The sequence below is a fragment of the Hylobates moloch genome, unplaced genomic scaffold (assembly GCF_009828535.3).
Source record: "Hylobates moloch isolate HMO894 unplaced genomic scaffold, HMol_V3 SCAFFOLD_1, whole genome shotgun sequence".
NCBI lineage: Eukaryota > Metazoa > Chordata > Mammalia > Primates > Hylobatidae > Hylobates > Hylobates moloch.
The window spans coordinates 41,759,280-41,782,054 of record NW_026652276.1 but is presented as its reverse complement, the minus strand read 5'-3'; the positions used below and the strand labels follow the sequence as shown (position 1 = coordinate 41,782,054).

The 22,775-nt window shown below is 38.7% G+C and overlaps 1 protein-coding gene across 4 annotated transcripts in view; it reads left to right on the top strand.

The window, feature by feature from the left end:
• Positions 1–22,775, top strand: part of SGO2 (shugoshin 2) — a 65,809-nt gene that overhangs the window by 4,959 nt on the left and 38,075 nt on the right. The window contains exons 1-5 of one of the 4 annotated variants that reach the window (XM_032755023.2): positions 2,703–2,810; positions 9,488–9,622; positions 11,504–11,679; positions 12,569–12,646; positions 19,105–19,190. In XM_032755023.2, the coding sequence (XP_032610914.1) occupies positions 9,490–9,622; positions 11,504–11,679; positions 12,569–12,646; positions 19,105–19,190 (473 nt within the window). In that variant the 5' untranslated portion in view covers positions 2,703–2,810; positions 9,488–9,489. Of the gene's footprint in view, positions 1–2,702; positions 2,811–8,341; positions 8,437–9,487; positions 9,623–11,503; positions 11,680–12,568; positions 12,647–19,104; positions 19,191–22,775 lie in introns of those variants that run through there. The other 3 variants (XM_058439827.1, XM_058439837.1, XM_058439841.1) reach the window with 3 other exon arrangements.

Genomic DNA, 22,775 nt, shown 5'->3' with positions numbered 1-22,775 from the left:
GCCTGGTGCAGAGTGTGCAGTTCCACTAACATAACACTGACAGGACAATTTCTGAGCAGCCAGGCAATAGCAGCTATAGCTGCATAAATCTAAATTTCCCAATTCATTCTCTGAAAACCACACTACAGAACAATAAAAAGATCAAACAAAACTGCAGGAAATGCATGCCACCTGCATAATTAAAAGAGAATGTTCAAATTTCAGTACATCTGTAAGTAGGAAATAAACATCCAGTCTCAACTAGCTGTGTCCCAAGATCTTGCCATAAACTTTCACAGAGATACAGTTCTGAGAAACAGAGACACAGAGCAGCCTGGAGAAAGTGAATAGAAGAGAGAAGAGGAGAGCTGTTGACAGGCCTGTGATTGATCTAAGAAAACCAGAAAAAAGAGAAAGTCCATTGTATGTGCTAACATACTGGAAAAGACTCCTAGGAGATAAAACCACTTGCTATATATGTTTTCTTAAAGTGCACATGATTCATGGGAACAGTCTATGAAATGCATTGCTTCTGGAGGTACAGAAGGTAAAAAAGATAGAGAGGCGGAAAATAAGTAAAAAGAAATTTTAGTGCCAAGTAAATGAGTTTCAAAGCTTTTTGTTTGGAGACAAAGTCTTGCTTTGTTGTCCAGGCTGGAGTGCAATGGCACAATCTCAGCTCACTGGAACCTCCGCCTCCTGTGTTCAAGGGATTCTCCTGTCTCAACCTCCCAAGTAGCTGGGATTACAGGCATGCACCAACGATGCCTGGCTAAATTTTTGTATTTTTAGTAGAGATGGGGTCTCACTATGTTGGCTAGGCTGGTCTCGAACTCCTGACCTCAAGTAATCCATCCGCCTCGGCCTCCCAAAGTGCTGGGATTGCAGGCATGAGCCACTGCGCCGGGCCTCAAAGCTTTAAAAATATGCAATCTTTAGCTACACACACATGCATGTGCATGCATGTACACATGCAAAAGCCATCCATTGACAAACTGTATTTCACTGCAGAAGAGAAAACCATTGAACTTGAAATCTCATAAACCATATCAAATCTTTGAAATGAACAGATGATGTATTATTCAAGGTTTTCCAGATAAACAGAACCAATAATTAGTATGTGCATATATATGTAGATATAGAAACAGATATACAGATAACTGCCACCACGCCCGGCTAGGCTAATTTTTTTGTATTTTTAGTAGAGACGGGGTTTCACTGTGTTAGCTAGAATGGTCTTGATCTCCTGACCTCGTGATCCGCCCACCTCGGCCTCCCAAAGTGCTGGGATTACAGGCGTGAGCCACCGCGCCCGCCCAGCACTTTTTTTTTTTCAAAGAGGTCTTGGTATTCATGTCTTGATAAATGTTTTAGCATCTCTCCTACCTCTGACTTTCCTGTCTCCCTTTTCTATTTGTTTTGGTTTTGAAGCTGTAGCTACAAAATGTGTCCATTGGGAAGAAAGCAATATTAATGTATTTGAACAAAAGGGCCCATTGATTGAAACCATCATTAAAATATATGGGATGCTGTTATTAACTCCATTTTACAAATGAGGAAACAGAAGCCCAGAGATATTAAGTGGTTTGGCCAAGATTAAATAACCATTAAATGGCACAGTCACTACAAGGTTCATTTAAAAAAACATATAACATACATTGAGCATTTAATGTGTCAGGCTGGGTAAACAAGATATAGTGCTAGATAACTCCTAGGTAACCATAAATTTCTATAACCAGTATATTACTTTCTAAACCACTGTTATTGAAATTTTTATTTTACTGTCTTCTGGAATTTTAGCAGCTGGACAATCAGTAAATACTTTTCTACTTACACAAGATTCACGTAACCAGATCTGTTTGGAGACTGATCGTGATATATGTTAGACTAAAAGGTCTTAACTCAAAAGCATGTTTTGCATCATTTGTCTAGATTCTCTAAAGTAAAAATGGAAAGCTGTAATTCTCAAATCTCTTCGAATGAACGAAAAATTGACAAGAATATGAAGTTGACTGCATTACTGTATAATCAATTATTGGAACCTTGATTTAACAAACTATTTTCATTTTCAATCCAATGGCATACAAAAAGGAAATTTTATTCTTTGTAGTTTCTCCAAATTCTTTGTAAAAATTACGAAAGTAATTTGAGAAAAATAAGCGAATTGACATGGAATATAAGGTGAATAATACATTTTTAAAATGTAGTTGCGTATAATGGAAAACGTCATTCTTGTATATTCAGTTAAAACAGACCATTAGTGCAAGACCTAAATATTAATGAGAGCCGGGGTTTGCAACGAAATGTCATTGCTGCTTTTCCCCCAGAAAGTTAAAAGAAAACTGGGGAGAGCTTTTAAGTGAAAACTAAAGGTGCTGGCGTCACAATTGGAAATGCAAGGATGCAGAAGAAATGGTAAGATGTGGGTGGGTAGTATCCCAGTAAACAACATAAACCTTCTAACAGACTTGAGGTAGCTGTCAAGCCTTTCAGACATGTGATTGATAATGAATGTCAGAGGAGCCTTTCCTTTTCCATCAACGCTTGAGGAGACAGCGGACCGCCACCAACACGGGGCGAAAGAAGACCCCAGTCACGCAGACCGTGCTGCCCCCGGCTCGCCTGTGCACGCCCCCTCCTGCCCTCGCAGCGGGGTCCCGCCCTTTCCGCCTTTCACTTCCTAGTAACCGCCCTCCCTTGCGCCATCTTCGCGGGACCCTATTGGCTGATGGGGCAACCGCCAACGGCTGTGGCGTTTAAACCCAAGCCGCGGCCGCTGCCGCTCGCCGAGCGCCCGGAGCTGGGTGGGGGTGCCCCACGCTGAGAGAGAGGTAAGTTAGTGGCCTGCGGCATTTGACGTGACCGCCCTCTCCCTGTCGGGATCGGTGTCGTTCTAGAGCCGGTTCTCTAGGCGCTGTCCGCCTCGGTCTCCGACTCGTCTTCCGCCCTCTGTCCTCCGGGATCCGGGACGGCGGCCCCTCTCCGGCCCCGAGGGGTTCGTTGACGGAGTCATGTTTTGGCTTTGAGTCGCTGCCTCTTGTTTCTGAGATTTGAGCGTCCGGCAGGGCGAGCGGGGAGAGCCACCAGTTAGGTCAGCTACTTAAGGGAAGATATTTCTGTCTCTGGGACTGCTCTACTCTCTTGAACAGTTTCTAGGGCATTGTGAGTGCTCAGTACGTGTCTGCGGAATGAATGTTAGGGACTGCATGCCAGAGTTCTCGAAGGAGCCCTCTCGTTTGGAGAGGCTGGCTGAAGGCGAAGGGGTGATGGAAGACTGGGGAGAACTTGGAACTTGGAACTTGAGCTACTTGATGTACAGGTAGGATTTCAGTAGAGAATAGGGACAATGATTTTTTAGATGAGGTATCCAATTCAGGAGAATTGGATGTGGAACTGAGTATTTCGTATTTAGAGATAGTCGAGATGCTGGCCGGACAAGTGTCACAGAGTGCTGGTATTGAGTGCTGACAGTATACCAGGTCCCGTACTAGACACTGTACATACATTGGCTCATTTAGCCCCTACAGGGAGATGCCCTTATTTTTTATGGTTTAATCTGGAAATTGAGACGAAGAGGCGTTGAGGTCACATAGCTATGAAACGTTGGAACTGGAGCTCCAACACAGTTGTAATCACTATCATAATGTCTCAGTGTCTAGATGGTAAATCACCCTGGAACAGTACCCCAAATGCCTGGTTCTGGCTCCTAAAGTTTCCGTTGGTGAGGTCATTGATGTAGGGGGTTACAGGGCAATGTCAAGGAACACTCCCAGATATCTGGCATGAGGATTTGAATAGGCGATTGACAGTGTCATTTATTAAATTAAGGAATTGTGTCAGAACCAGCTTATTGGGGAGGGCAGTCCAGCTGTGGTTTCCTAATTAGTAAAATGAAATTTGATATTCCAGACTGGATTTTTTGGGAGAGGAACTAGATTTCTATGTTAGGATCCCTTTCAGGTGTGTGAGATGCAACAGTTTGTGGGGAGTTTCTGTGTTCTACTGTCTTTGAGATAGATAGTGATCTTTGATTTTAAAGTTTCTTTCTGGCAAAACGTTTAAAAGAACCTTTGAGCCTTAATCTTGAAAGGTTTCTGGTTCAACTTATTCCCCATTGCAGAAATTTCTTCTAAAACCATCTTTCCGTTATTTGCTTGACACCTCCCAACATCTGCTTAACACTTTGAAAGGAGACCCATTCCAAGAGTGAGCAGTTTTTCTATTGGAAAGTTCTTCCATTCATTCATAGTCACTTCTTCCACAAATATTTATCCAGCAGCTGCTATGTGGCAGGCACATTTCCGTACTAAGGTACAGAAGCAAACAAATTTGACAAAAGTTTATGCCCTCATTGAACTTACAATTTAGTAGGAGAAAACAGATAATAAGTTAAGTAAACTATTTAATTTTATCTTAGACATTGATAAGTTAATGGAGAAAAATAAAACAGAAGGGGAGAATGGGGGTAAGTGTGCAATTTTTAAGTAGTTTGGACTGGGAAGGCTCACTAAGAAAGTGACATTTTGGCAAATGCTCGAAGGAAGTGAGCAAGCCCTGTGGTCATTTGAAGAAAGAGTTGATACAAAGGGAAAAAGGAATAAAAGTTTCTGTTTTAGAGCATGTCAAGGTAGGTAGTGTGGCCAGAGATTATTGAGCAAGAGGAAGATTAATGAAAAGGATTAGAAAGGTTCACTGATGATGAATTGGGGAAGAGAAGTGTCAAATTGTATAGTACTTTCTAGGCCATTTTAAAGATTGAGTGAGATGGAAAGCTCCTGGAGAGTTTTTTAACATGAGAGTAACATGAATTTACTTAAGCTTTAACAGGATCATTGTGGTTGCTAGGTTAAGAATAGATAGTTGGGGAGAAAATGGAAGCAGGGACACCATTCACTTAGCTATAGCAAATAATGTACATGAGAGAGAATGGCAACTTGGATCAAAGTGGTAACAGTAGAAATAGTGGTAAGTAGCCCAGGTGGATATATTGTAAAAGCTGGGCCAGCATAATTGATGATAGAGTAGACGTGGGATATGAAAGAGAACTTTCTGACCTGAGCAACTGAAAGGATAGAGTTGTCATTAAGTGAGCTAGGGAGGACATGGTGGAGTAGGCTGGGGTGGGGGGAGTTTAGGACACGTTAACTTTGAGATGCATGTTAGAAATCCTAGTTGGAGATGAGTAGTAGGCAGTTGGATGAATAAATCTGGAGTTCAGTGGAAAAGTCTAGATTGGGAACACAAATTTGAGAGTTATCAGCATTTAGATTTAAAAGCCAGGATACTGGCTGATAGTCCAGGGAGTATATGTAAATATAAAAGAGATGAGATCCAAGGACTGAGATCTGGGGCACTCCAGTGGTAAGAGGTTAGAGAGATGAAGAATAACCAGCAAGAGAGACTGAGAAGTGGTCAGCGAGGCAGGAGAAAATCCTGCCTCAGAACAAACAGAAGAATATGCTATTTTGCAACCAAGTGAAGAGCGTATTTCAAAAGGAAGGAATGACTTGATATTAAATGCTTTTCACAGATCAAGTAAAAAGATACTGGGCCTGACCACAGTATTTGATTTAACAACATAGTAATTCAGTGACCTTAATGAACAGTTTCCATGTAGTAGTGGTGAGAGCAGAAATTTCATTGTAGTGGATCAAGAGAGACTGGGAGGAGATGAATTGGAGACAGCAAGTATAGACAACTCTCTAAAGGAGTTTTGCTCTAAAGGGAAGCAGGGAAATCGGTTCATAGCATTCCAGCATCAAGGGACCACTTGTATTTTCTTAAATGTTTCATTTTCATGCATTTACACATGCCATTCTTTTTTCCTGGAATGTCCTTCCTAATCTTGATGCCTGACAAGTTCTTAGTTTCTAAGACTTACTTATTCATTCAACAAATATTTACTGTGTTGATATCATTTGTAAGGCACTATTCCATGAGCTGGGGAATATATCAGTGAATAAAACATAAAAATCCATGACCTCCTAGAATTTAAATTCTAGTTGGGGAAGACAGACAATAAATAAATCTATAGTATGTTAGATAGTGATAGATGTTGGGGGAAGGAGCTACAGTTTTGTTTTGTTTTTTGTTTTTGAGACGGAGTCTCACTCTGTCACCCAGGCTGGAGTGCCATGGTGTGATCTCAGCTCACTGCAGCCTCCACCTCCCGGATTCAAGTGTTTCTCCTCCCTCAGCCTCCTGAGTACCTGGGATTACAGGCGCCCGCCACCACACCCAGCTAATTTTTTTTGTATTTTTAGTAGAGACGGGTTTCACCATGTTGGCTAGGCTGGTCTTGAACTCCTGACCTCAGGTGATCCACCCACCTCAGCCTCCCAAAGTGCTGGGATTGCTGGCATGAGCCACTGCACCTGGCCTGGAGCTACAGTTTTAAGTGACCTCACTGAGAAGGTGACATTTGAAGAGACTTGATGGAGGAGAGTGAATGGGCCATTTGTATATCTGGAGGAAGATGTTTCTAAACAGCATTTATTCTAAATGCAGAATAACCAGTATAAAGGAACTGAGACTGAAGAATGCCTGGCTTATGCTCCAAACAGCTAGATCTTGGTGGCCAGTATGGCCTGAGGGGAATGCAATAGAGGGAGAGGAGGAGGAGTTCAAATTACAGAAGTGCAGAGCTAGTGGAGAGAATGTACTAAGGACTTTGGAGAGAAGTGGGAATGATGGGAGAGTTTTAGATTGTATAGATTAATTCACTATAGGGACAGCAGCAGTGGAAATAGGGAGTCAAAGCCTGTTGCAGAAACTAAAGTGAGACATGGTAGTGCCTCTGACTAGGTTGGCAGCAATGGACATACTGAGAATTGGTCAGATTCTAAATATATTGTGGAGGTAAGTTGAGATATGAGAGAGATTTTTGGCCTGAGCAACTGGAAGGATGAAGTTACCATGAACTGAAATAGAAAATGCTCTGAGTGAAGCAGGTTTGGGCAAGTTAAATTTGATGCCTCTACTTTAGTTATTCAAGTGGAATTGTGGAGTAGACAGTTGGGTATACGAATCCAGAGTTCAGGAAAGAGATCCAAACTGAGGACATAAATTATGGAGTTCTGGGCATCTGGCTGGTATTTTAAGTGATGAGACTGTATGAAATCACCAAAGAAGGGAGTGTAGATAAAAAGAGGAAGTTCAAGGAAAGACCCTGTTAGAGGTTGGAAGAACCTGTAAAAGAGACAGAGGAGGAACAGGTAGGTAGGTAGGTAGGCAGGAAAAAAACCTAGGAGTTTGATATTCTGGAAGCCAAGGAAATACAATTTTTGAGGAAGGAGAAATTAACCACATTAAAATGCTGCTGATAGATCAAGTTAGATGAAGACTGAGAATTGAGTATTAGATTTAGCAGCACAGAAGTCATCAGAGATCTTGGCAAAAAGCAGTTTTGGTGGAATAGTCCAAGTGAAAGCCTGATTGAAGCAGGTTTATGAGAAAGTTGGAAACTGAGTATAGACAATTTTTTCAAGGAGATTTGCTGTAAAGGTCTGCAGAGAATTGGAGTGGTAGTCTGAGTATGAAGTGGGAACAAAAGAGGGTTTTTTAAGGTGAGGAAAGAGCAGTGTGTTTATATATTGATGAGAATGGTCCAGTGGAAAAGGAAAAAAATGATGATATAGGGAAAGAATTGTTGGAGTGATGTCTTTAAGGAGGCAGGAAGGCATGGGATCCAGTGCATGCATCCGTATCTAGGAACACAGTTGATCCCTAACAACAGGAGAGAAAACAGATACACAGATACAAGTATGGTATGTAGGTAATTGTAATGGAAGCTTTGAGAAAGTTCTCCACAGGTTGCTTCAGTGTTCTGAGAGAGAATAACAGTGAGTGAGGATATGAAATAATTCATAAAGAGGAGTGACCCAGGGATTGAAAACAGCAGTGAAGGGAAAGGGGTAGTAGAGTCTAGTGACAGTATATTCAAGGATGGGAATTTTTAGGGAGGAGGGAAGATGAATGGTCTGCAGGCATGAATGTGTTGTAGCCTCTAGAAGGGGTGTGGGAGGGAAAACAGCCTCTGCCTGACAGGACTGCAGGAGAATCTGTGTCCTCAGGGGAGAGGGTGGTTCAAGAAGATGAAAGGAACATTTAGAGAAGAGATTGAGGTTGTAGAGGTTTGGTTAATGATGGAATGTGAGTTCTAGAGGACCTCATGAGTCTGGCAAGGGTAAGATAGGCAGGCTGTATTCATTTCCTTTGGCTGCTGTAATAAATTATCATAAATGAGGTGCTTAAAACAACTGAAATGTATTTCCCCACAGTTCTGGAGGCCAGAAGTCTAAATTCAGTTATCACTGGTTTTCCCACCTCAAGGTATATTCCCAGCTGCACTCTCTCTGGAGGCTCTTCAGGAGAATCTGTTCCTTGCTTTGTCAGTTCCTGATGGCTGCTGGCAGTCCTGGGCCTGTGGCTGCATCACTCCTGTCTCTGCTGTCTCTTGTAAGGACTCTTGTGATAGTATTTAGGCCTGCCTGGATAATCCAGGATAATCTCCCCATTACAAGATCCTCAACTTATTCAAATCTGCAAAGGCCCTTTTTCCACATGAGGTTTAGAATTAAAGGGATCTAATAACTTTGGGGGACCATTTTCCAGCTTACCACAGGACCAGATGAGGAATGTGTAGAGCTTAGGGGATTCGAGTGAGGGGGATGAACGTGACCCAGGAGTTGAGGGATTCTTGCCATGATTGACAAAGTGAGCTGAGTCCTGGATTGACATGGTGAGCTGAGTCCTGTGGACTCAAGGCAGGTAGTGGTGGGGAGGCTGAGTATTGAGGGTTAGGCAGGTGCAGGTGACAGGGTATTTTTTTTTTTAGATCCCTGCAGATGGAGGCAAGGAGGCTTGGGGAGGAAATGGAGGCATGGGGAGGTTGGTCCTACATGGCTCAACATCAGCCGCTCCTTCTCAGTGAAGCTATTTCTGATCCTTTTCCTCTGCCCAGGCACAGTTAATCACTTCTCCTCTGCATTGTGTATTGTAGTCATTACTCTTGTAATACTATAATGTAATGATTTCTTTATCTTCCTGTTTCTATAATAGGCCATAAATCTAATAGACAAATTTAAGATTTCCTATTTCTCCAACCCCTTTCCCTACCTTGGATTGGGTATATCTCCTCTGTACTTCCTTTAAACTCTATGTATATCTCTAAGGTTACACTTCTTACATTGTATGAAAGCACTGTCTGTACCCACATTGTACTATGCATTCCATGAAGGCAGAGACCATATCCTGTCATCTGTCCCCTGCACCTGGTACATAGATGATTAATGTAGGTTTAAATGAAAAAAATAATCATTTACCTTTTTGGATTATACCTTAAGCCACTTTTGATTACATTCATACTTTCAGATTTTATACAAAGTTTAGTAAATACTTAATGCACAAAGTATATTAAGTCATGATTGTTACTTTTTAAAATGTATTTATCAGTTATCCTTTTTCTTTTATTAATCAATACTGTGATTTTTTTTTTCTTTCACTTCAGTGATGGAGTGCCCAGTGATGGAAACTGGCTCACTTTTTACCTCAGGAATTAAGAGACATGTGAAAGACAAAAGAATTTCAAAGACTGCTAAGTTGAATGTTTCTCTTGCTTCAAAAATAAAAACAAAAATACTAAGTAAGTGCCATCAGTTTTAAAATACACTCACCTTTTAACTTTTCCCCAGAATTGTTATATATTTGCTACCTTATTTTATCAAGTACAGAAAATTACTAAGATGACTATTTTGTTAACTGATAACTTTTTAAATTTGATCCTTCCTATCTCCTTCAACTCCTGTTAGTTGGGTGGTTTTGATGATTTACCCTAAGTGTGACACAGCTGAATTTTCAGCAGTGAGGCTGTGGTGACCCAAGACAGCTACTTTCTACAGCGCAGAAAAAAAATACCAACATGACTTTTCCGGAAAAGATGTAATGAGAGTAGCAGGTTGTTCTGGCATGTCGTGGCAACTGGATGATGGATAGCCTGAAGGAGGTGGGCTCACACTGGGTGCTTATATATACATATATATACACGTATATATATATATACGTGTGTGTATGTGTACATATATATATGTGACTTTATATAGGCAATCTTATGAAGACACTGAGCACTTTGGAAATGGAATTTCATGAATTCTGGAGTTAAGGCATCAGAAGGGCAAAAAAAAAGGAGGTGGGAAAACTCCCCAAGATAAATTTTCATTACTTCTGAAAATTATCTCAATGTTCATACCCATCTTAGCAGGAGTTGGGGAGGTATCCTTTTAGTCACATTATCTGCTGATATAGCTCCTGTGAAGGACAATCACGTGTGCCTTCTAAAACAACCCAGCCTCCTGGGTGCCTGTAAATCATGATGCAACTCCCACCCAGGTCTCTAGGGCCACTCCTTACACTGGCTCTTGCTTACTCCCTTTGGCAAGACTATTCCACACCCCCTGTTATGAAGGAATATGCTGACTTTGAGGAGTACAACAGGAAAATGTTATTACTCTTTATCTTCTGGAAATCCTAAGCTTGTTGTAGTCAGTTTCCATTTGCTATGCCAAGGATGGTTATCCAAAACTACTCTCTCTGTGCCAAAGGTAAAGTACTGTTTTGGACCCTGTTTTGCGGAATCCCAAGTTTTCCCTGAGTATTTATAAAATGTTATTAAATTTTATAAAACTTATTTCACATACACTGGACTTTTATTCAGGGGCATATGTTATTGAATAGTGACATGTAAGTTAAAATTATGAAAATATAATGATGTTTTAAATGTACTAAGGGAACATACTATATTTAAGGTAAGCTTTACCAAGGAATTCACAATGAAATTTCTTTTCTTCCAACAGAAAAGCATTTCAGGAGTGATTTAAATCATATTTACATAGTACTTTTAAAGAGGAGTCAAGTTTAGATTGCAGTAGATGCCTAGAAATAAGAGGTAGAATCTTTTAGATGGCAGTAAAAGGTCTTGTGGGGTTTAGATTATCTGTCTAACATTAGAGTAAGTATGCCTCTATCACTCAAAGTTTAAAAATGGACGTTGGGAGTAGTAAGTAATTTGTTCAGTTCTGGAGCTGTAGAAGCTGGCTTTAGAATTTTCACAGATTGGCTACCCTCGTTCCTATGGGACATTTCCAGTTAGAGCTGCAGAATCAGTTTCTCCATTCTGTCTACTAGTCAAAGGTAGGAAAGCAGGTAGAGCAGCAAGTATCAAGATTTAGTTTTTGTGACTGATCTAATTACGTAGAATGCTGTGTCTGTGCTGCAGTCATCTTATTCCTTTTTATATGTATTCTGCATTCCTCACAACTCTTGAATTCTTCATCTTTATCTAGCTTTCATTTCTTCAGCTCTAAACTCTGGGTTTATTTTTCTCAAAACTACATCTGTATTGTTATTCCCTTTTCTAATCTTCAGTTAAAACTTGTGAAATGCATTTTGTCTAATGTTTTACTAAGGAATATAAAAATTTCCTAAGGTATAAGTTCAATATTAACTCATTTTAAAAATCTTTTTACAGATAATTCTTCTATTTTCAAAATATCTTTAAAGCACAACAACAGGGCATTAGCTCAGGCTCTTAGTAGAGAAAAAGAGAACTCTCGAAGAATTACAACTGAAAAGATGCTATTGCAAAAAGAAGTAGAGAAACTGAATTTTGAGAACACATTTCTTCGCCTAAAGCTAAATAACTTGGTATGTAAGCTATATTGTTTTTGAATTCTAATTATAACTTAAATCTTTTAGCTGCATTATTATAGAAGCTCTAAAAATATTTTTCAAATCTCCAATTGTGAAAAATTATTGAAAGTCAGTATGCTATGTAAGTCTATGTTACAGGACAAACTGTTAATGGGTAATAAAATATGTGTTTTAAATCTTCATTCTAAATGTGTGCTTGTGTGCTGTGTAAACCAGTATAATACCTTGACCAACATTCGATTGCTAATCATAAACAAAGCTTGGTACATTAATACATTTTTAAAAGATGGTCATAATTCTTCCAGTGTTCTTGAAAGGAAAGGAATTCCCAGAATGTTGTTATTCTTTTTTAATCTCAGCGTTTACCTGGCTACAAGCTAAACAGAATGAGGATTATAGTTGTTTCTTTTCCTTCCAAATTTCAACTCTGTTCACAGACAGGGCAGTGAGAGCCAATGATTAGCTAGGCCGTAACTATAGATCTAAATCTAAAATGAGTGGAACTTATTTATAATGGAAAAAGGACCTACCCTACTTATGGGTTAAATTCCTGTGGCTGACAGACTGTTCTCTTGCCATGTGATATATTATTGTGAGAAGATAGAAAAATGTTTATAGGAAAACTTATAATTGTTCTAAAGCATTCAACATATTTGTGTGTGTGTACATGTATGTATGTATGATATGTATGACTATTTGGACTATATAATACTATTTGGTACTATATAATATACCATTTTAGCTGAATGTGATCTCAATTTTTAGCTCAATGTGATATCAATTATTTTTTAAGTTTTCTCACATGGATGGCATTCATAAATGCTTGATATAATAAATTACAAGTCTTAACTGATTAAAAGGGGTCTTCATTTTACATGTGCAGAATAAGAAGCTTATAGACATAGAAGCTCTCATGAACAATAACTTGATAACTGCAATTGAAATGAGCAGTCTTTCTGAGGTAAGTAGAATTTATATGTAAATAGTGTCATTCTTTAGATTACTGAGGATCACTGAGATTACTTAAATAACATCAAGGTTAGAGATTCACATTTCAAGTTTTGTGCAAAGGACTGATGATAATACCAGTTTTAACTGGCTAACAGCATATTATCATTTTGTATAATTGGTTATTGAAAATGTCATATGAAAATTAGGTTTTTATTAAAAGTAACAGGATTAGACAGGTTAGTGGAACATACGGGCTCCTAAACAGACTCAGAAACATAAAGACATTAGTAGAAAGGAAGCATTTTAAGCGAGGAAAGACTTTGGGGTTTTTGTTTTTTGTTTGTTTGTTTTAAAGATGGACACAATTGAAAAACTGGGGAAAAAATAGAGGCTGGTCCTACTTTATACTGTTTTCTAAAACAAATTCTAAATTTCCCCAATGCTTTTCATGTGGTTCTTTTTGGAGAATTCAGAGGGCTGAGGTCAACAGCTAGATTAAGGAAAAGTAAAAACTGGACATCAGGTAGATGGAGAAGCAGAAAACTGGACAGCAGGAAGATGGAGGTGAAGGCACAGTATACAATCTTGGTAGTTACCTTCTTGAACTTACTATTTAACAGACTAACTTTTGCATACCAAGCTTTAACATTCTTTTTCTTTCTAGTTGTTATTAAGTGGGGCAGGTGATGGGTCATATAGACGTACTGTTCTAACATCAGAGCTGAATTCTTTTTTGCTGTGAATTCAATGTGCTGCTGAATTCTTTTTTGCCAGTTTTGCTTGGGATTTTTCTATTGTTAGTTATAAGTTAGAATAAAGTTTCACACATGCTTTTGTCCGCCTTCAGCTACTTTCTTCTCCATTCTCTCTTCTCCTTGTACCTCATGCAGGTGATTGCTTTCATCTGTTTCTTTATATAAAAACAAACAAACAAAATAAATATTTTCTTACTTCTTTACACAAAAGATAGCATGCTATACCAGATGTTCTATACCTTTTTATGTGACATATCTCTCCATATGATTATGTGGAGTGATACCTCATTCTCTTTTGGTGCTGCTTTGGATAGATCCAGAGTGGACTAGTAATCTACCTCACTAGGCTCCTGTTGTTGGACACTTGGGTTGTCCTTTGCTGTTGGCTTGTGTTAGTGTAGAGTGCCTTTCCCTCTTGCATCATTAATTTTTTCCTTCCCTTCTGGATTATTCCCATCAGGATGCAAAAATGTTATCATCTCTCATCTTAAAAAAAAATAAATAAACCTCTTATTTCACCTACTTCCCAGCCACGATCTCAGCTCTCTTCTTGCCTTTACAGCAAAGCTTTTTGAGAGATTTATTCACTGTCTCTAGTTTCTCTTGATCCCATTCCAATTGGGTTTTCACCACCAATCCACTAAATCCTGAAAGTCACCATTGATGTCCATGTTGTGAAAACCCATGGATAATTCTTGGTTCTTGTATTGACTTCACATGACTTTTAGAATACCACACTCTCCTAAGTCTCTTCCTACCTTTCTGGCTATTCCTTTTCATTCTGTTTGCTGGTTTCTCTTTATTTTCCTAAGTTTTGGGAATGCCTTATGACTCAGTTCTTGGACTTCTCTTTTCTATCTACATTCACTCCTCCTAAATAGTTTTATTCTATCTTATGGTTTTAATTACTACTGTACACTGATGACTTTCAAGTTTGTAACTTCAGCCTGACCATCTCCTCTGACCTCCAGACAATTTATATCTAATTACCTACTTGGCATCTGTTTGGATGTCTAAAAGCCATCTCAAATTTCACATTTGCCACCAAACCAGTTCCTTTTGAGATTTTCATCTAAGGTAATCACAACTCTCTTTTCCTGTCTTTTTCTCACACCCCATATCTGATCCTTTGGCAAATCATTTTAGTTCTGCCTTCAAAATCAGTCTACAATTCTACCAGTTCTCACAATCCTCTTTCACCACCCATGTCCAAGGCACCGTTATCTCTTACTTACATATTGTATTAATATTAGCATCCCAACTTGGCCTTCTTACTTTTTCTCGTTTCTCTATGTATTCTCTTCTTATTATAACAGCCAGAGTGATCCTGTTAAAATGTTAGTCTCTGCTTGAAACTCTCCAGTGGAGTCTTATCCATTGCTTGATGTGATCTGAAAACTGAAACTCTCGTTATTTCTTCCACCTCATTTGCTACTCTCCTCTTTCTTCCACTCCTTAACCTTTTCAGTGCAGTTCTCTGCCCACTCCCTCAAACAGAGGTGAGCTGCTACCGTAGTGCCTTTGTACATGTTCTGTCTGCATGCAACAAGTTCCTGTCCTTCAAATGTTGACTCAAAAGTGACTACAGTGAAGCCTTCCCTAGCAACTCTGCATAAATTTAAACACTCCCCACCCCTGCACCTACATTTCATATCCTGCTTTTCTTCTTTAATCTTTCTCCTTAACACTTAACACTGTATGACAATTTTGTTTATCGTTCATCCCATCAGAATGTAAGCTTTTTGAGTGCAGGGATGTCTTTACCAGAACAACATCTAGAACATAGTAGGATACAATAAATACATATAAAATATTAGGTAGTGTTTCCCCAGTAAGAATGATGCTTGCTTAATATGTAAATAAGTAAGGTATGTATACTTCCTGCAGTCCCTCTTTGAGCTTTTTGAATACAAATAATGCTAAATAATGTAAGTATCTTTTTAGTATGATGATGATGTGGTCTTTTTAGGTGGCTTAGTATGATTATTTATTTTAGTAACTTTCCTAATTTTACATTTCTGCAATAAACTTCAGAAGTGATTTTTCTTTTAATGTGCTGCTGAATTCTTTTTTGCCAGTTTTGCTTGGGATTTTTCTATTGTTAGTTATAAGTGAGGACTCTGAGATTTTTTTTCTATGCATAGAAAAAAGCATAAGACATACAGTCTTTAGGCATTGATAAAAATGTTATATATACTAAGCTCATAAAAAGAATTTGGATGTTTTACTTTTTCTATGTTCTTGAAAAGTGATACAGTATTATAATTGTTTTTCTTTAAAGCTTTGGTAGAATTATTCTGTGAAACCATCTGGACCTGGTACTTTTCTGATGAGAGTGACAGTAGCTTTTTGTTGACTTTATTTATCCTATGGATATTGGTCCCCTTAGGAAAATGTCTTTCTTTCTTTGTGTTTAGTTTTATTAAATTATTTTTCCTTAGAAAGTTATCTGTTTCATCCAAGTTTTTAAATTGATGTTCATAGAGTTGACCAGAGTAGTCTGTCATTATTCTTTTAATTTTGTCTGTGTTGCATTTCCCCAGTTGATTAATTTTATGTATTTGGGCTTTTATTTGTCTTTTTTATCCCCACTATCTTAGGTTGTTGTGGTTTTTCTATTTTATTTTATTCTTTTAAAAGAATCATCTTTCTAATTTAATTTAATGTTTGATGTTTCAAACATTTTTTGCTTTTATTTTTAATAAGTTCTTTTGCCTTTTTGTGGTTCATTGTTACTTTTCTTTGAGTCAGTGCTTTTTTTTATTGTTAACTGTAGGTAAGATGCCATTTTTCTCTCAATAATTTCAATTTTTTAAATTGTCTTTAGTTTTGAGAATTTTGACTTTGATGTGTTTTGCCATGAATTTCCTCGAGTTTATCTTTTTGAGGTTCACTCAGCTTCTTGAATTTGTAGGTTGATGTCTTTATCAAGTTTGGAAAAATGTTCAGCCATAATGTCCCCAAGTACTTTTCCAGTCCTGCCCTCTTTCTCTTTCTCCTTTCCTTCTAGGACTCTGATGACATGAATGTTTTATCTTTTTTGCTATTCCACAAATCCCTAACCCTCTGTTATTTTTTTCAGTCTCTTTTCTCTCTTGTTCAGTTTGAGTAATTGCTATTGTTCTATCTCCAAGTTCACAGATTTTTCCCCCCTTTTTTTCTCGGTTTTGCTGTTGAGCCCATTTAATTTATTTTATTTTATTTGGTTATTACATTTTTCAGTTCTGAGCTCCATTCAACTCTTTGTATCTATTTGTTTGCTGAGATGTTCCATTTTTTCACTTGTTTTAAGCATGTTAGTAATTGCTTGTTGAAGCATTTTTATGATACTTGTTTTAAAATCTTTGTCAGATAATTCCAACATTTGTGTCATCTCAGTGTTGGTATCTATTGTCCTTTCTCATTCAAATTTAGAGTTACCTGATTTTTTGGTATGATGAGTGATTGATTTTTTATTGTATCTTGGACATTTTAGATGCATTATAAGACATTGGATCTTATTTCCATCTTGTGTTTAAGCAGACCTCCTTTGACACTACACTGGTGGTAAGGGGAGGTGCTGCCTACTGCCAAGTGGGGACTGAAGTTTAGACTTCCCATTCAGCCTCTGTTGACAACACTGTGGTGGGCATAACTGATGAGTGGGGCTGGGAGTTCAGGCTGACACCACTATGGCTGGAACAGGGAAGGGCATACCTCATTACTTTCATGGCCTCTGCTGAGGTTGTTGCTACTGAAGAGTGATGAAAATCCTAGTTCTTTATTAAACCACTTCTATTCCCACCATAGAGGAGAAGGAGGGGAACTCCTTCCTATCACTGAATGGGGATATATAGCATATAGACACTTTATTTTCTGTGTATTATGATGTTTTTACATCCTTTAAAACATTATTGGCTGGAGAGACTGCCCTTCTCAGGGCTAGCCAATTTTTAGAGATAGCAAGGGACCAGCCAGGAGCATGTCTTTTGTTTTAGTCTGTTTTCTGCTGCTATAACAGAATACCACATACAGGGTAATTTATTGTTTTCTTTTCTTTTTTCATTTGAGATTTCATTCTCTAAAAAGACTGGGTAATTTATAAAGAACAGAGATTCATTTGGTTCACAGTTCTGGAGGGTGGGAAGTCCAAGAGCATGATGCTGACATCTGGCATGTGTCATCCCATGATAGAAGGTGGAAGGGCAAGAAAGCATGCAAGACAGAAAAGGAGACCAGACTCCTGTAACCCACTCCTGCAGTAACAGCATTAATCCATTCATGAGGGCAGAGCCCTCATGACCTAATTACCGCTTAAAGGTCCTGCCTCTTAATACCATCACAATGGTAATTCACTTTCAACATGAGTTTTGGAGGAGACATTCAAAACCATAGCACTTTTGATATGCAAGCTAACTAATCCAGAGCCATATCTCCCCTGTCTGGCCCTTATATCTCAGGAGGCAATGGTCCTCTGCTTTGATCGTCCCAGGGTCAAGTACTAGGCAACCAGGGACCTACCTCTCCTGTGTCTTAGAGCCTGCCAAAATTATTCAAACTAGCCAATTCTAGACTATTCACCCTGCCCTGTCTTGCCTTTCCTATGGAAACTCCAATAATAGGCTCTGGCCTAAACCTTCCCCTCATTCCCATCTTCTTCCTCCTGACCATCCTAGTGTCTTTTCTGTGTGGCTCTGCATGGCCTGCTGTACCTCTTGTCTCTAGGACCTGCAAGTATAATAAACTTTATTTTTTTTCCTGAGTCTCTGCCTTCTTTTAATGGCTACACCCAACTGACCATCTCATAAAAAGAATATGAAACAGGATGGAGATCCAAATATGTCCTCCACTGACATTGCTGGGTGGGGATGTACTCTTTAACACTAGGCTGTCCCAAGCCTTTTCTGATGGTACTGCTGATTTGGAAGAGAGTTGTCTTATTATAGCCTAGTGAGTGTGGAAGTTTAGGTTCCCCATTTTGACCTTTGTGCTTTTGTCAAAAATTAATTGACCAAATAGATGTGAATCCATTTCTGGACTCTCTGTTCTATGTCATTGATCTATTTGTCTATCATTATGCTAATACTATACTGTCTCAATTACTGTAACCCTCCTAACTTTTTTCTTTTTCAAAATTTTTTTTTAGCTATTCTAGGTCTTTTGCATTTTCATATGAATTTTAAAATCAGCTTGATAATTTGGCACCATTCCCGTATTTCTATTACAGCTTAGCTCTGTAATAAAAAACATGGTTGTGTGTTGCCTAATTTTCTGGTCTTTATTAATAATTAAAATATGTTTGTATCTGAAAATTTAGAAATATAGATAAATAAATATATAAAAGATATATTAAAATCACCCAGATTTTGAATTTTAAAGAGCCATTTAAAAGATGTATTATAAAATTCAGTAAAATATTACATAATGCATATGTAGCATGAACATATTGCATGTGTGTATAGTATTTGTGTAGGTATAGTAATGCATTTATTCCTACACATAGAAGAATGTTGAGGTTATATACCAAAATATTGGCAGTGATTATGTTTCGTTGGCATGATTAAGGATGAACTGTGTTTTAACCTTATTATCACATTGTTCTCATTAAACTATTAAAGGTAAATGCAAGAATTGTTCTTTTACTATTAATGTCATTGTATAATTTGGTACTGTGATAACTAACATGATTTAATAAGGTTAGAAACTTTGTTTTCTTTATTCTTTTCAAAAATAGTTCCATCAGAGTTCCTTTCTACTGTCAGCTGGCAAGAAGAAACGAATTAGTAAACAGTGCAAGTTGATGCGTCTTCCATTTGCAAGGTAAATATGGGCTTGAATTACACTAGTTCAGAGTATATAGATTTTATATAACACAATTAGTGTTTGTGTGTATTGTACAATGTTCAGGATCATCAACCTGTAGTTATCTACTAAGGTAGAAATGAGGTAGTTTGTAGTGTCTTACTATAGGTTGTTTCTCTAGGACTTCAAGGAAACTTATGGTCAATCCCCCAACCAGGTTTATTTGTAATGTCTTGCTACTTTACAGTTCTTTTTTTTCTTTTCATCTAGTTCACTCCTGGCCGCGTATTGATTTTTGCTGGATAAATCTGATGACTGTTTCTACCTTCATTATGCTGTGTACTGTCCTAAGCTTTAAAATTAATTTTTGTCGGCTGGCTGGGCGTGGTGGCTCATGCCTGTAATCCCGGCACTTTGGGAGGCTGAGGTGGGAGGATCACGAGGTCAGGAGATCGAGACCATCCTGGCTAACATGGTGAAACCACGTCTCTACTAAAAATACAAAAAATTAGCCGGGTGTGGTGGCAGGCACCTGTAGTCCTAGCTACTCGGGAGGCTGAGGCAGGAGAATGGTGTGAACTCGGGAGGTGGATCTTGCAGTGAGCCGAGATTGCTCCACTGCGCTCCAGCCTGGGCGACAGAGCGAGACTCCGTCTCAAAAAAACAAACAAAATTAACTTTTGTCTTTGCTCTTCTCCTCCTGTGCACAATTCTCCTTTTTTATTAATTTGATTATAAGTTATAGAAAGCACCCTATTTCAAATCTATCATCTTACAAGTCAGTCAGTGATGCTCAGAGAGGTGAAATGATTGAATGAATTGATAGCATTGACCAAAATCCTGTTGTCTGTTTTAGAAATGTTCTTTCTATTATATATAACTTATAGATTTAATGCTTTTACTTAAGTGCACAAGTAAATGCACTTATTTATTGAAATGCTATCTGCGCCATAGTAAAAAATTCTCATATTTACTATATCACTTTCAATTCATTGTAGTTTGTTCCATTGACTTGCCTATTATGTGTGTTATTACCATTTCATACCAGTACATTTTAATTGTTGTAATTTTAAAATAGTAAATTTTGTTGTTTATTAGATCCATAGTAGTTTTTCAAAAGTATGTTGTCATTATGCACGTATTGTTTCATATAGATATGCAAATCAAGTGTCAACTTGTCCTCCAAAAAATTGTATTGTGTGTCTTTTGTTTGAAGTATATTATACATATTCAAACATGGTGGATTTTCACCAAGTGAACACTGTTGTGTAATGAATACCCAGAACATGAAACAGAATATTACCAACATCTCAGATACTTCCTTGTGTCCCTTTCTAGTCACTACCCACTACCCAACACCTACCCAAGGATAAATATTATACTGACTTCTAATTATAGATTGATTAATTTTGCATGGTTTTGAACTTCATATAATGAAATTATACAGTATGTATGTTTGTCTCTGTCTTCTTTTGCCCAGCATTATATTTGTGAGATTCATCCATATTGCTGTATGTAGTTGTAAATTATTTGTTCTCATTGCTGTATAGTATTCAATTGTATGATTATACTACAATGTATCCATTCTTCTTATGGTCAACATCTTGTTGGTTTTCCAGTTTGTTTGCTTTTTGAGACAGAGTCTTGCTCTGTCACCCAAGCTGGAGTGCAGTAGCACGATCTTGGCTCACTGCAACCTCCACCTCCCGGGTTCAAGTGATCCTCCTGCCTTAGCCTCCCAAGTTGGGATTATGGGCACCCACCACTCTGCTTGGCTAATTTTTGTATTTTTAGTAGGGACAGGATTTTACCATGTTGGCTAGGCTGGTCGCAAACTCCTGACCTCCAGTAATCCTCCCACCTCGGCCTCTGAAAGTGCTGGGATTACAAGCATGAGCCAACGCACCTGACTTGGTTTTCTAGTTTTGATCTATTACAAATAGGGCTGCCACATATATGCCTCTTGATGAAGGTATGCACACATTCTGTTAGGCATATAGTGTGGAGTAGAATTAGTTGGGAGATTATCTATCTATCTATCTATCTACCTATCTATCTATCTATCTTTGGCTTCAGGAGAAACTGCTAAGTAGTTTTCTAAAGGAGTTATACCAATTTACATTATTACTAACAGTATATGAGGATTCCTGTTGTTCTATATCCTCAATAATTCTTGTTGTTATCTGTCTTTTTCATTTTAGCCATTTTGAGGGATGTGTAGTGGTATCATTTTGAGGTTTTATTTTTAATTTTCCTGATAATTAAGAAGTTAAGTATCTTTTCATATGTTTACTTTCTATTGGGTTATCTGTCATGTTTTGTAAGGCGTTCTTTGTATACATTTTTCTGTATGTGAGGCAGGGTTTCACTTTGTCACCCAGCCTGGAGTGCAGTGGTGCAATCTCAGCTCACTACAGCCTTGACCTCTTGGGCTCAAGCGATCCTCTCTCCTCAGTCCCCCAAGTAGCTGGGACTACAAGTGCATGCCACCATGCCCAGCTAATTTTTATACTTTTTGTAGAGACAGGGTTTTGCCATGTTGTCCAGGCTAGTCTTAAACTCCTGAGCTCAAGTGATCTGCCCACCTCAACCTCGCAAAGTGCTGGGATTACAGGTGTGAGCCACCATGCCTGGCATTTTCTTCATGTATCTTCTACTCTGTGGCTTGCCCCTTTGCTCTCTTAATGGTGTCTTTAGATGACCAGTAGCTCTTTATGAAATCCAACTTTGTTTGTGGTGGGGAGGTGTGTATCTTCTCCCTCACCCCCCTTTTCAGTTACTAATTTTCGTGTCCTTTTGAGAAAATCTTTATTGGTTCTGGTTCTAAAATGGCAGTGTAAGATAAGCTGGCTTCTCTTGTGCCAATAAAACAAAACAAAACAAAATATACAGTGCCAAGATCTACCACCATCAACTGCCCAGAGCTCAAGCTAGCTTAGATACTTCCTGGGGCCAAAGAGAGGTAGAAAAACTCTGAGCAGATGGTAGGAGAACTGCACTTCCGCATGTGCAATGCCCCTCCCTCCCATTCTGCCAGGCCCAAACTATGTGGAAAATCTCCCCTCAACTCATAGTTTCTATACTGGAAAAAGCAAAATTGAAATGGTCAGCCAGCTTCCCCACCTTCTTCAGTTCCCTGTCAGGAGAACTGTCCTTGCCTTAACTGACGGGTAGCATTATGACCGCCTGAAGGGAGAAATATCCCTGAGGACAGGCAGAGACAAACAAGCAAGGCTGGACTACCATCCCCAGCCCAGAAACTCTGCTCCGTAACTCAGCCAAAGGAAGCGCCAAATGAGAGTGGTTGTAGGAGGTACATTCCCCAGGTCCCCTGGGTGTGAACTCCTAGCCAGCCTTCCCATACTGCTGTCCTAAACCCTTTGGGACCTCCCCCATTTTGGGACAGGCAGTGGTCAAACCATTTACTAGCTCCAAGGTGAACCTGGGTTGAAGGCACCACCTAGAGCCAAAAAGGAGGCAGCAAACTAGCAGTAAAGATTTGCTAAAAAAAAAAAAAAAAAAAAACACACACACACACAAAATTAGCCAGGCGTGGTGGCGGGTGCCTGTAGTCCCAGCTATTCAGGAGGCTGAGGCAGGAGA